General features: G+C 43.9%; 2 protein-coding genes across 2 annotated transcripts in view; one reads left to right on the top strand and one right to left on the bottom strand.

The window, feature by feature from the left end:
• Nucleotides 1-12754, top strand: part of RAB3IP (RAB3A interacting protein) — a 132456-nt gene that overhangs the window by 20180 nt on the left and 99522 nt on the right. The gene's annotated exons all lie outside the window — the stretch shown is intronic.
• Nucleotides 587-12754, bottom strand: part of BEST3 (bestrophin 3) — a 36302-nt gene continuing 24134 nt past the window's right edge. Inside the window, exon 10 of the mRNA XM_045789598.2 lies at nucleotides 587-4089. Coding sequence (XP_045645554.2) covers nucleotides 3150-4089 — 940 coding nt within the window. The 3' untranslated portion in view covers nucleotides 587-3149. The remainder of the gene's footprint in view (nucleotides 4090-12754) is intronic.

Below are 12754 nucleotides of genomic sequence, written 5' to 3'. Positions count from 1 at the left end.
TAAAATGTGTTTTCTATGTCTTAGCTCAACCCAGCTGAAAGTGGATGGCTGGAGTGGCAGAGGTGGTGAGCCATGAAGTACATGGGACAATTAAAGAGGGGGGAGAATTCTTTGTTTTTTGGGGGGCCGGTCATCCCTGAATTCTTGGACAACAGAGAAAAAGTTCACAGCCCTTTACCTTCCATGACCTGTGGACAGGCGTCAGGGCACAGCCAGCTCCAGAGGGCAGAGAGAGAAGGTGCCGGAGGGGGCTCAGCCTCATTGCGCTCTCTGGCTGGAGGAGTGCCTCTAAAGCACAGCAGAGCCTGTTCTGGGAATGGACAAGCCAAAAAGACTAAGCCACCAGGCCAGGTGACCACTCATGCAGGGGGTAGAAGTTTCCAGAGCTCAGGAGAAAATAGGCTAGGCAGGCAATGAAATCAGTCACCAGAGAAGAAATCTCTTCTTTTCTTTCCTTTTCTTTTCTTTTCTTTTCTTTTCTTTTCTTTTCTTTTCTTTTCTTTCTTTTCTTTTCTTTTCTTTTCTTTTTTCTTTTCTTTCTTTTCTTCCTTTGCAGCTTTGGTCCATGTTGGGTAAAAACTCATTTTAGAATAAACAGAGAATTTCTTCTTCTGATCTGGGCAATTGCTAGCTTGAATTTATAGCTGAATTCAATCACATGGGCTCATTGAATGAGTCATTATTCAGCTTCCAGTGCAAGGAGGAAATGGGAGGCCACCTCGGAGTCTGATGAAATATTGAGGAAATTAAATAATGGTGCTTAAGGGATGGATGGAAGCAGAGATGAATGAACACTCTCCTAGTCCAGGAGAGTGGACTCCTAGAATCATACAGTCTGTGTATAATTTATCACCTTGGATTTATGAACAAAAATTGATTATATTTTGAAAGCAGCTAAGTGGAAACTTGTTTGAATTTGAGGAACAGATAAAGCCAAAGAGAAGAGAATAGAGGGACTTAAGTTGAAACAGCCAAAAAAATAGCATTAAGAGGCTGGGGGAGGGTTAGTGTTCCTGGCTCTTAGCTGCGTGATATCGGGGATTGATTGCATAGTCCATACTAATGCTTTGGGAATATCGGTCCCTTCCCAGGTGCTAACACTCTTGACCCACGTAGAGAACCATCAGTGTATAGTATTTCTTCCAATACTATTTCGTTTTAGTCTTTTGAGAAAACCCAGTTAAAGTAAATGTCACTGCTGTCATACAGCTTGGGTGGCCCAGTTAAATGCAGTGTCTTGTAAAAATGTGCTAATTATAACATTGCATGTTGGGAGAAGTTGGGGAGGAGGAAGGGAAGGGCTCTGTCAGAAGAATGGAGAGGACCATGGCTGGGCTCAAAGGGGGAGCTATGCCCTCCTGTCTGCATAAAAGACCAGGTAGGGGCACCCGGGCGGCTTAGTCAGTTGAGCGTCTTGTGAGCCTCATGAGTGGCTCAGGTCAGAGTCTCAGGGTCGTGGGATTGAGCCCCACATTGGGCTCCATGCTGAGTTTGAAGTCTCCTTTAGATTCTCTCCCTCTCCCTCTGCGCCCCCACTCTCTCTCTCAAATAAATAAATAAAATCTTAAAAAAAAAAAAAACCAGGTAGACTCAGGGAGGACCCAGAGGGCCTTCCAAGGCTGGAGAAGTTCAGGCATGGCTTCCTTGGGGCATCCTCCAGAATTGTGGGCAAATTGCTGGCCAATTCAGGGCCTTACAGGTGGCATGACACAGTGAGGGAGTGCACAGGTTAAGAGGGTGGGCTCTTGAGTCAGGTAAACCTGGGTTTGAATCCAAGCTCTACCACTTTCTGGCTATGTGATTTTAGTTACACTATTATGCTTTTCCAAAAGCTCTGTTTTCTTCATCTTTAAAATGGAGAAAATAGTATATCGACCCATAGGATTCCTGTGAGGATTAGTGAGGTTCCCTGTGAACTTTACACTCTGCTGCCTGGACCCTTGAGCACTCAATCAATGGTAGCAGTTAGGGTTACTTTATTTCTTAAGTCACATGTAGCCAAGCTTCATCATACGACAGAGATAGTGAGAGCAGCACTCCTAAGACATGGCCTTCTCCACACAAAGTCTGAGGCCCCAACCAACTGCTACCCCCAACAACTCCTTGGAGGGAGTTGGTCATCGTCCTGTCCCCATCGTGCCATCCTGGACCCCCTTAACCTCCCAGCTCCAGTATCCTACCTTATGCCAAACAACCTGGCAGACACAGTAACTGGTCCCATGTTGTGACATGATTGGGATTTTTGCTTAAGAGTTTGAGTTAAATACACTCAAGCCTTGTTATTCTTTGGTTCCATAAGCGTTTGGTTATGCAGGTTCCTTGTCCTCTTGGCTTCCAATTTCTCCAGTGTTCAAGACCAGGGGGTGGATACAGAAAGAATGGCAATGGCTGCCATCAGCCCTCCCGCCCCTTCCACTGGGAGGCCCAAGTGTGTCAGGTTGGACTTGGCTGATATCTTTGGTTGCCCTGTGGGAGGTGCTGCTAACGCCTCATAGTTTGGAAACAGTGGCGAAAAGTAAGCAGCAGGGTAGGCAAGAGAAAACAGTACATCCTGAAAGGTGGGACAGAGTAGAAGGGAAAGACAAAAGGATGGAGAATGAAAAGAAAACAAAGAAAAAGAAATTGAAGGGAGATGGTGGTTGTGATGTTGATGAAGCTTAAGAATCAAGAAGTGATAATAGTTCTAGAAAGTGGGAGTGAGACGGTTAGAAACCTTGAAGAGTCAGTATTAGGAAGGAGCTTTTGCGGCACTGTGTGACCCCTCTCCCTTCTCTTTATGATTGAGGAGCCAAAGAAAAGAGAAAAAGTGGGGAGGAGAGCGTCCTTTGTCTCCTGTAGGCGAAACGGGGGGACTATCGTCTACAAAGCCCTTTCCAAATCTAACAATCCCTGAATTATAAGTCACATATATACTATTAAGATTCCTTGTTTGGTTAAGATAGGTCGCTGTGGTCTGTGTGACTTCCATGAAAGTCACCTTGTAATGGATGATGTGAATGTATTGATTTTCTCAGTTCTCAGAAACTCAGGATCATAATGCCCTTCAGTTTTAAGTAGCTTATACAGTATGGTGGCTTTTTAAAAAGTTGACCAGTCCCTAGGTATGTTCTGGAACTAATGCTGAACTTTTGGGAAAGTAAGAGCCTCATCTAGAACCAGGTCGTTGGCCTTTCTGGTCTTCCTTTGGCTGATGCCTCAGCTTGCTCATTGTTAAAATCTATGATATCTGTTTCCTTGGTGTCCAGGTTTTCCATTAAATACAGCATATCAGGAGAGGCTCGAGAGCCAGCCACAATGTTGATTCCACTGGTCTCTGAGGATGTTTCTGTGTCAAGTAAAAGAACAGGCTCAGGGCTCATGGGATGTGGACTCAGGCCTGCCGGGGAGGGGTGGTTGGACTCCAGGAACCCCGGGAGGCTCCACCTTTTCAGCAACTTGTCATCATTAGGGTCTTCCCCAGAGGCAAATGGGAGGATGTTTCTTTCATCTTTGGCCGAACTAGTCTGGGGACTGGGGTCCCTAGGAGGTGTCCCTTTCTCTGAGGGGAATGGAGTCAATCCCACGGGGACCTCCTGCTGTCCAGTCCTGCTTGGCTCTACCCCAGTAAACTCTGTGCTCTGGATGGAGGCACTGGAGCCATCTGACACAGGCACTGGTGCCTCAGCCGCTGTGATCAGTACCTCGGGGACCTGCGGCAATTTGGTGGGGGAGACCCTCACGCTGGACTGTGGACTCAGGCTCTGCAAAGTGCTCGTCTGGCTGGTCTCCCTGATGGTGGACAGCTCTCCCAGGCTGGAGTACAGCTTACTGCTCTCCTCTGGGGAGCAGGGTTGCTTCTGGGTGGCTGAGGCACGGTGGGGGCTTCTCGAGGGCACATCCAGCAGATCCCTGGCTGGGCTGACATCACCGCTTGGGGGAAGGAACATGGAGCTGTCGCTGGCCTGCCTGCCGTAGCTTCTCCTCCGGGGGCTGGAGGGGTGCTCGTGGGCACTCAGGAACCTCTTGACTCTCCTAATCACGGAACGGCGGTGGCCATGCTTCTCATAACCCCACAGCCATTCCTCACCAGGGAAGTCGGACCCGGACAATCTGAAACACATAATGACACAATGCAGGCAGCGCAGCTTCGAGGCCCCGACTCTCTGGGTAGCATCTCAAAGTTAAGGACAGAGTTTGGTATTTTCACATTCCAGATTTTGAAATGGAGGGGATTTTAACTTGAGATAGTCCAGCAGAGGTTCTTGGAACTTTTGGTCACAGAAGCTTTTTAAACTCTTAAAAATTACTGAATACCCCGAAGATATTTGTTTATGTGGATTCTAGCTATTGCTATTTACTGTATTAGAAATAACCGAGGAATATAAAAAAAGAAAACCCCACATACAAGAATGTGCAAGCACACATTCCATTAAATGTTAAGTGATGACATCATCACAGAGCATGGAGCCTCTGGAAAATTCCACTGTACACTCAGGAAAGAATGAGACTGAAAAAGATAAATAACATTTTAGTGTTGTTACAAAAATAGTTTTGACCTTAAGGGCTTGGGTCTTGGGGTCTTGGTTTTTGGGGATTCCTAGCGGTTCCCAAACCACACTTTGAAAATAACTAATCTAGAGATTTGGAGATTAAAAAGAAAAAGATACAATGTGTGTTCCTTCCCCCTTATTACAGGTGAACTAAGGCCATGAACTAAGGATCCACAAAATGCCCCAAAACATTGGACCACAGATAAATTCAAGACCATGCAAAACACAACTGACATTCACATTTAAGAACCTCCCATGCATTAATTCACTTAATTATCACATTCATTGTGTGAACTGGTACTATTATGATTCTCACTTTACAGATGAAGAAACTGAGGCCCAGAGAGATTCCTGAAGGCTTTGTAACCAGTGGGGTTAGAACTCAGAAATCTAAGTCCGAAGCCTTTGTTCTTAATTTCTTTTGTATAAAGTCTGCTACATGGGTGTCAGGTGATAAGGTAGAGCTGGGGGCGGGAGGAGTGCAGATTAATGAGTAAGACGGTCCTTGCCCACAGGTAATTTATTACCATCCCTGGTCTGCTCACCTAGGGTTAAGGAAGGAGAAATATGAACTCTGTGGAAAGAGCACATCCATCGAGGAGGGCCTCGAAATGTGGCTGGGCTCCCCAGTGCTGAAGCTTGATTGATTCGATAATGTTGAATTTTCAACATTTGAGACATAAAATAAATAACCCTACCCTTTGAATCATCTCCTTCAAGGCCGAAATAAAATGGATAATTGGGATGACAGTGAGGGCTCTGGGGTAATAAGGCCTAGTCTGGCCTCAGAGTACATGGTGCGTGTATGGTCTTACTGAGGTTCGAAGAAGAGCTACTTAAACCTCGCCCTTAAACTGCAAATGCTCACACGGGCTCTGGGAGCCACCATGCCCAATCCGCCCGGGTCCAGGATTCGTGTGGACATCCATGGGAACAAGATGCCTACACAGTGCCAGGTGCACTTTCTGTGATCCAAAGGAGAAAGCTGGAAAAGCACGATATTGATGTAACCTGAAAGGGCAAAGTGAGCAGCAAAAACGTTCCTCCGTGTTTATGAATAAAAGATGGCTGATCGAGATGATTAACTGGGTAAATGTCCTTGGATGGTGTCCGATTACAACCTCGTGCTGTTATTCTAAAGCCCCAGCAGGGCCCTTGGCTACCAGATAGCCTCTGGCCAGCACCCCCGGCTGTGCATGGTCTGATTCTGTTACACGGACTTGAGAAACGCAGACTCATGCCTCCGCGGCCTTGGCCGCCCGGCTTGGTGGATTTCATGAGGTCAGATCTGCAGTCACACTTCAGGACTGCACTCGGTTACGGAGGGCACTGGAGGAGTGACAGTGCGGTCATTTGCTCAGATCGCCACGCTGTGAATCTCAGGTGGAGCTGGCGATCCCCCTTTATAGGTGAGCCTCTGTCCTCCATTTGGGATCTTGACTTTTTATTTGGGATTTGTCTTCCTTGACTACCTCTAAACCACACAATCCTGAAAGCACGATAACATCTTCCAGGAAACATGGTTATACTATCAGTACTTCAAAACTTTGTAAATCCTAAGGATGCAATTTTCTAACTATGCACTGGTGTGATGGATGTGTATGTTCTATGTCACAAATTAGAGAAAAACAAACCAGTTGCGAAGAACAAACTGCACAAAGGGCAGTGCTCTTGCTCAATCAATACTGATTCACCAGCTGACACCAGGCATGGCTGCCAACGAGACCCCACTGTACCTTCCTGCCTCAGGAGACTGTGGTGTGGACACATGAGATTTATTCACTTACTCAACTCAATCTATTGAGCACAGGCTATGAATGAATCGGCTGTATAAGTACCGTACCCATCATTTAAAAGGAGGGAGTAGGTTTGTATATAAATAGCTACATTTGGGGCCAAGTAAGTTTTCGAGCTGACATTTGACATCTAGTAGGAATCGAATGAGCAGAGAAGAGACAGAGTATTCCAAGGGGAAGAAGTGACTTGAGCAAATAACACAGGGGAAACTCTAGGGTGTTTGTAAGGAATGGGAGATACTTGTGTTGTATCAAGCACAGAAGAGTGTCAGGCATACAGCTGAAAAGACAGCCTTGGATTGTGTTGAGGAGTCTCACATACTAGGTGAAGGGATTTGGACTTTACCGCAGAAGCAGCGGGCAGCTCTGGACTCCGCGAATGGAGAGCATAACTAGATCGTGTGCTGTTTGGTAGTAGTGTGCAAGCTGGAAAAGCTACATGGAAAGCAACATTGATGAATGTTGTCATCTAGAAATGCTTTGGATGAGAAACATACATGGGAACTTTCCATGCTGTTAGTCAGAAGGACCCATTAGTGGGTCTTTGGAAGAACACTCAGTGGCCTGTGATTTGGGGGACTGATGTGGTGAAGGAGGCCCTCTGGGTGTTTATGCTATCAAAGAGCAGTAGTGAGACTCCCCTGCATGATGAACCAAATGACCTATCATCCAAATGTTTCCGTGAGCGAACGTTTCACTGCCAGCACGAGATCCCCATCTCCTTTCTCCCAAAGTCATGGTTCCCAATATGATGGCAGAAATCATGGTCTAAGAACAAAATGGTTTAAAACTTAGAGTACACAGAATAGAAAACATTAAAGGTTTTTCATTTCCCAGTTGGGAGGTTTGGATGTACCTTTTAGGTCCTTTTAGACTTTCTTCTCCTCCTTATTTGGTTTTTAAAGTGTACCTTTAGTGAAGGGTTAGTACAATCCTGAGGCCCAAATATAGCACCACTTAAAATGCCTCAAAACAATGATAGCAGAAACATTATATTGCTTTACATTAGAGAAGGTCAGTTGAAAAAGGTCTTACATTCTGGAATTCGCTTGGACTTAGATAGGCAGGTAATTAGAGCTAGGAGGACATTCATGGAAAGTGCCATGCAGCCATTAGTGTCCAGAAGATGGAATTTGAGAATTGCCTCTGTGGTGAGGAAAATGATTTATTTTGGGAGCTTGCAAAGCCAGGATTTCTGCTGCCTGGGCTGACTCTAACCAGCTGTGTGACCTTAGGAGAGCCACTGAACCTTTCTGTGACTCAGTATCATACTTGATACACGAGGACAACAGTACTCTACCTGCCTCACAGGCTGTTTGGGAGTTCAAAAGGAGTAATAGATATGGAAAAGCTTTGAGGAGTAGATGATATGAAAAGGACTCTGTCAGCGACTGGCAGACTTTCAGAGGTGACTTCCAAGTCATCGTTGACTTCTAAGTCATCGTTGACTTCTCGCACCTGGTTGAAGGGTAGCGTCTGCCCGAAGGTTACTCCCTTTTCTCCTCCAAGAGTATATTTTAAAAGTGTCACTACATCTTGGAGCTGCCAACTGACAATGAACACCTTAGAAGGGAAAACTCTAGCAGTCATTTCATGGACGAGGGCACTGAATGTAGGGAGAGGAAGCATGGGGATGGGAGAAACTGCATTCTTCCGGAGAAGGACGATGGGGCTTATCAGGTGGTTTTCGTACCACTTGCAGACATGGCCAAATCCTGTAGTAAACATGGATTGCACAGGGCAAATCATCAGTACAGAAGAATTGAGAATAAGGAAGGTTATGCCAACTGTTGGGCTCTTTTTGAAGGGGTAGAGAAGGGGAGGTGGGGCACCAAGAATAGGTTACGTTAAGCCAGTCAGGCTAGTTGGTGCTAGCCGAGCCTAGGAGGGAGAGCATGCATTATTTCTACAGGTCACACTGGCACCAGGATTGGATGTGTTCTTATTTCAATCTCAGCTGTTAAAAAAGACCAACAAACCACATTTTCACAATATATGTTGAGCACCGACAACACCATCAGCCCCACAGTCTCCCTTGCCAGTGACAGATATCTGAGGGCATGAGCAGCAGTGATTTAGTTAAGGGCTCTCAAGAAGCTGCTTGAGCTGGTCAGAGTGCCGAAGAACACTTGTCACCTCCTGTTGCCATAATAAGAGGCAGGGGACAGGACTGCTGGAGACGGCGGCGACTTTCAGAATTCTTGGGTTGTGTCTGATATGGCAAGACCGAAACAGCCCTGATGACTTGAGAGATTTAATGCATTTTTTTTGGAGCAAGCTTTTTACAAAGCAACCCCTTTCTCATGTAATGATAGGTAAACATAGAGCTTCAAAAGGTTGAAGGGTAAAAGTGGATGATGCTTGCCTTTTTTTCTCTGGGCCACTTTTTTTTTAAATCATCCCTCCAGGTTTATTGATATATAACTGACATAGAACATTCTGAAGTTTAATGTGTACGATGTGATGATTTGATACACGTGTGTATCGTGGAATGTTTGCCACAATAAGGTTAGCCAACATTGTCACCTCACATGGTTGCCGTTTTTTTTTCTTGTTGTGCCACAATTAAAATGGTATTTTGACAACTTAAATTCAATGAATTTAGGTCATTTTAGCAGAATTTTAATGAGGAATTTAGGAAATTGATATCTAATAGGATGAGTTCTACTTCTCACATCAGATTGATTGTTTTCTAATTGCTGGTGTTACTCGAAGTCAGGCAGCTGCCTCGGAGGGAGCTGATAATTTGCCTGAAAATCTATCAGGGCAGCAGGAGCACGTGCGGAGGACCATTTATTCATGGCAAAGCAAAATGCACTCTTCAAACCCATTGGAGGCGAAGGCTGTTATTTATAACCTTCTGCGCTGCAGAATCTTGTCAAAGCAGTAGCCCAGGATTTGTGAGATGGGAAAGGTAACTCTCATACTGAGCTGGGAGCTGTGGGGCCAAGCACTGTGAGGAAAACCCAGCAGACAGAAAGTTGTATCCACCCAGCAGCGCTCCTCCCAACTCCCTTGCTGGGGGACAGAGTCCAGAAGTGGAGCATCGTAGGAGATTTGCTTAGCCCAGAGAGGTGCACACAGAGCTGGTGACCCTCCAGCTACCTCTCTCTTGCCTCTCTGCTAGTTTGGACCAAGGACTATGGCAAATCTGGTAAAAGAACAGGCATACGTAGCCTCATGTTACCCTCCGGTTATGCTCACTTGGCCTCTGCTGACTGACTCAAAAATAAATTGTGGCCCAAAGTGGGGTTCACTTACAGTCCCCCACGTTTCCACACTGTTGTATTCTATGAGAGTTTTGCTAGAAAAGGAAATTAAGTCATCTATACCTCTTATATCTTTTAGAAGGTGAAAACTGAGTGCCTAGGGTAAACCCATGTCGGCATATGAAAGAATCCCTGAGAAAGTTCTAAAATTACAAACTTAATGCCATCTCCTTGGGAGGTTCCATCTCTCCTTCCTTTCTGGTACATTAAGTGAAGATCAATGTTCCAAGAATACATTTTTGTTGAAGTTAGTGATTCAGAAATGGAGATATTTTTGGTAGTTTATAACCAAGCATGCAATAGTATATATCAGACTGTATTTTTTTTGTAAAGCTAAAATATTTGAATATAGTTAGCTAAGAAAGGATTACTGACTAAAACATCCATCTAGAAGTATATTTAACCATAATTTAATAAACTATTTGCTCATTAAATGCATATTTTGGTATATTTCAGCTAGTATCACTAAAAATACTTCTGCTATACTGTGCAATCCTAATGCTTTGTGCACGTTAAGTATATATGTATAATTGCAAAAAGATAATTGTATTATCTCTACATATTCTTAGAACCTTTGGAATAAAGATAGATAAGTAAAAGTCATTCTTTCCGGGTAAGTGGTTACTGTTTAACACTACCAAATAAATCTTAAATAAATCCCTCAGCTCGGAACTAGAAGGAACTCTTACAAACATTTGTATATTTCTCTTCTTTTCTAATGTCCTGAACTGACTTCATAGACCCATTCTCGCTCTAAATGTGAGGAAGTGGTGACATATTTGAATCCTGGCTGAAAGCCCAGTAAAGCAGTGTTCTTTAAATGGCGCTGCAGCCAGCAGTTCAAGGTTCCCAGGCTGAGAGCATGCGTCTACATCAGCAGGACAGTGAGAGCGAGCACAGTCCCACGTGTACACACTTGAGTGACCCATTTTGTAAGCAGCTACAGCCCCTCTTCTCCAGCATTTGGAATCTTTCAGCTGTTATGGATAGATATTTCATCAGGGTTTTTCCAGCGCCTTTAAGGGATTCTTGGTGGTTTTGATTTTCAAGACAGGATTCAAGGGAGTTAGGAGAATTTGGGTCTTTTCATTTCCCTGTGTTCCATTCCTCGGAGACTTATAAATTTGCACTAATGGAAAATCCCAGGTATTTAAAAAACAATAAGGATTTTGGAGAGACTCATGGTGGTATAATGTGAAAAGCATTCTACCTCCAGCTAGCTGTGGTAGGCTAGGCCTGGATCTTATTTTTTGTTTGTTTTAAAAAGAAATTTATTTTCAGCAATGCTGGCATGAGTTTAAGCATTCTAGGTTTGTTGTGGTAAAGCTTGGTTTATTAGACATAAGTGTTTAGTAGTGCCCAAAGAAGACCCTTTTGCATTTCAGGGCTTGGGCCGTGTTTTCTTTTCGTGTGTCTGATGGACAGCTGTTCATATGGCTGCTTGTGTGTGTTCTCTTCGTCTTGGTTAACAGTGTCCCCACGGCAAAGACAATGACAAGATGCCTTAATTAAAACAGCAGATCACTGCCATGTATACTTTAAATATCTTATAATTTTATATGTCAACTATACTTCAATAAAGCTGAAATTAAAAACAAAAAAACCCCTGTTACTTGAAGTACACTATCATTCCTTGCTGCTTTTGCTTATATTGGCTTGGAATTTACCCTGTGCTGAATCCCCTTACTCCTATCTGTGCTAGCTCCTAATTTATTCTTAAAGATGCACATTAGACTCCTCATCTTAAGGAGCTTTGTCTGATTCACTGGGCTGGGTGAGCATTCCTCTATTGCTGTGTTTACCACATTGTATTATAAACTGTCTCTTCATTATGTCTGTGATCTTAAGAGGTATTTATTTGGTTTTGGTTTTGGTTTTCTGCCTCTGCCTAGCATTTGGTATAGAAGCTACCACATACCAGGCCCTGAAAGCATATTTTGCCTGGAATAATTGGATGAGTTCATTGCATATGTGAAGATACAAGGAAAAACATGATATTTTAAATTTGTACTTAACATAAAAAATGGGGGAAAAACTTACTTTATTTCACTAATGTACATTTGGTAAATGTGTAGAAAATAGGGCAATATTTTGAACGTGTTCCTGAATATAGAGAAGAGAGGAATTGTCTCTAAGGAATTTCCTTTTTATGTGGAAATGAGCAGTGTGCCGAGTGTGAATGAAATATGAAACAGAGTAATTTCTCAGGTTGCCCCTGGATAGTACTTTTGCTCAGTTATTGAAGGGCATCGCCTTGATTTTTAGAATTTCTGGGTCATGGGAATTGTGATCATAAGCTTGAAACATTGATATGAAAAAGATAAGGGAACTGGGAACATGCGTCCTCAATAGAATAAGAAAATAAAAAATGTACTCATCCAGGAAAGGATTTTATATGCACATCAAGCAGCAAACACTTGTCTGAAATGTTTGCATCCATACTATTTTGACACCTGGTCTTTATTCTAATGCAAAGGGCTCATTAGCTCAGTCATCATCAATAAAATCATCTGTGCTACAATAATCCTTACTTTTACCTTCCCTTTTCCCTGAGCCTCAGTCAGATGGCTCTATTGATACTGACCTTGTATTTGGTGAGTGAACAATACAATGCTTAGGGAATTATCTTTTGTGATTTCAGAGGACACCTATTGCTTTTGTCAGCCTAGCAAACAATTCACCCTTTCCTGCTAATACCACCCTAATTTTCTTAAGACATTATGTGGTCCATATGGTTGGTTGGGGCTGACCACACCCCTTGGTCCAAAGATGGACACATGAACAAGCCTTGGCTTATTAAAACATCATGTCTTCTTGTTGATAGTGATTGGTTCAAGAATGGGCATGTTAGCCAAGCCCAGCCAATTAATTTGGTACTTTAGTTGTAAGAGTTGGAGAAGAGAGATACTCCTTCCGTAGGATTTGCTCAGAAAATAGGTCATAGGCCTAAAGCTTCTGGCTGCTGTCTTGCCATTTTGCCGTCAGGAGGGGAGAGCCTGCCTGAAACCTGAGCCAGTGGAGAGAAAAGTGGGAACAGAAAGACAGGGCAATAGTGAGTCCTGGTGACATTCTTTGAGCCTCTGGAGCCAGCTACACTCAAAGCGAGGCCAGTCTCTAGATGTGACCCAAGAAACCCCTTTTTGCTTAAGTTAGCTGGGGT

This window comes from Ursus americanus, chromosome 17 (genome assembly GCF_024610735.1).
Source record: "Ursus americanus isolate L20-20 chromosome 17, mUrsAme1.1.p, whole genome shotgun sequence".
In the NCBI taxonomy this organism is placed as follows: Eukaryota; Metazoa; Chordata; class Mammalia; order Carnivora; family Ursidae; genus Ursus; species Ursus americanus.
The sequence above is the reverse complement of the archived record's forward strand: the minus strand, read 5'-3'. Positions and strand labels throughout refer to the sequence as shown.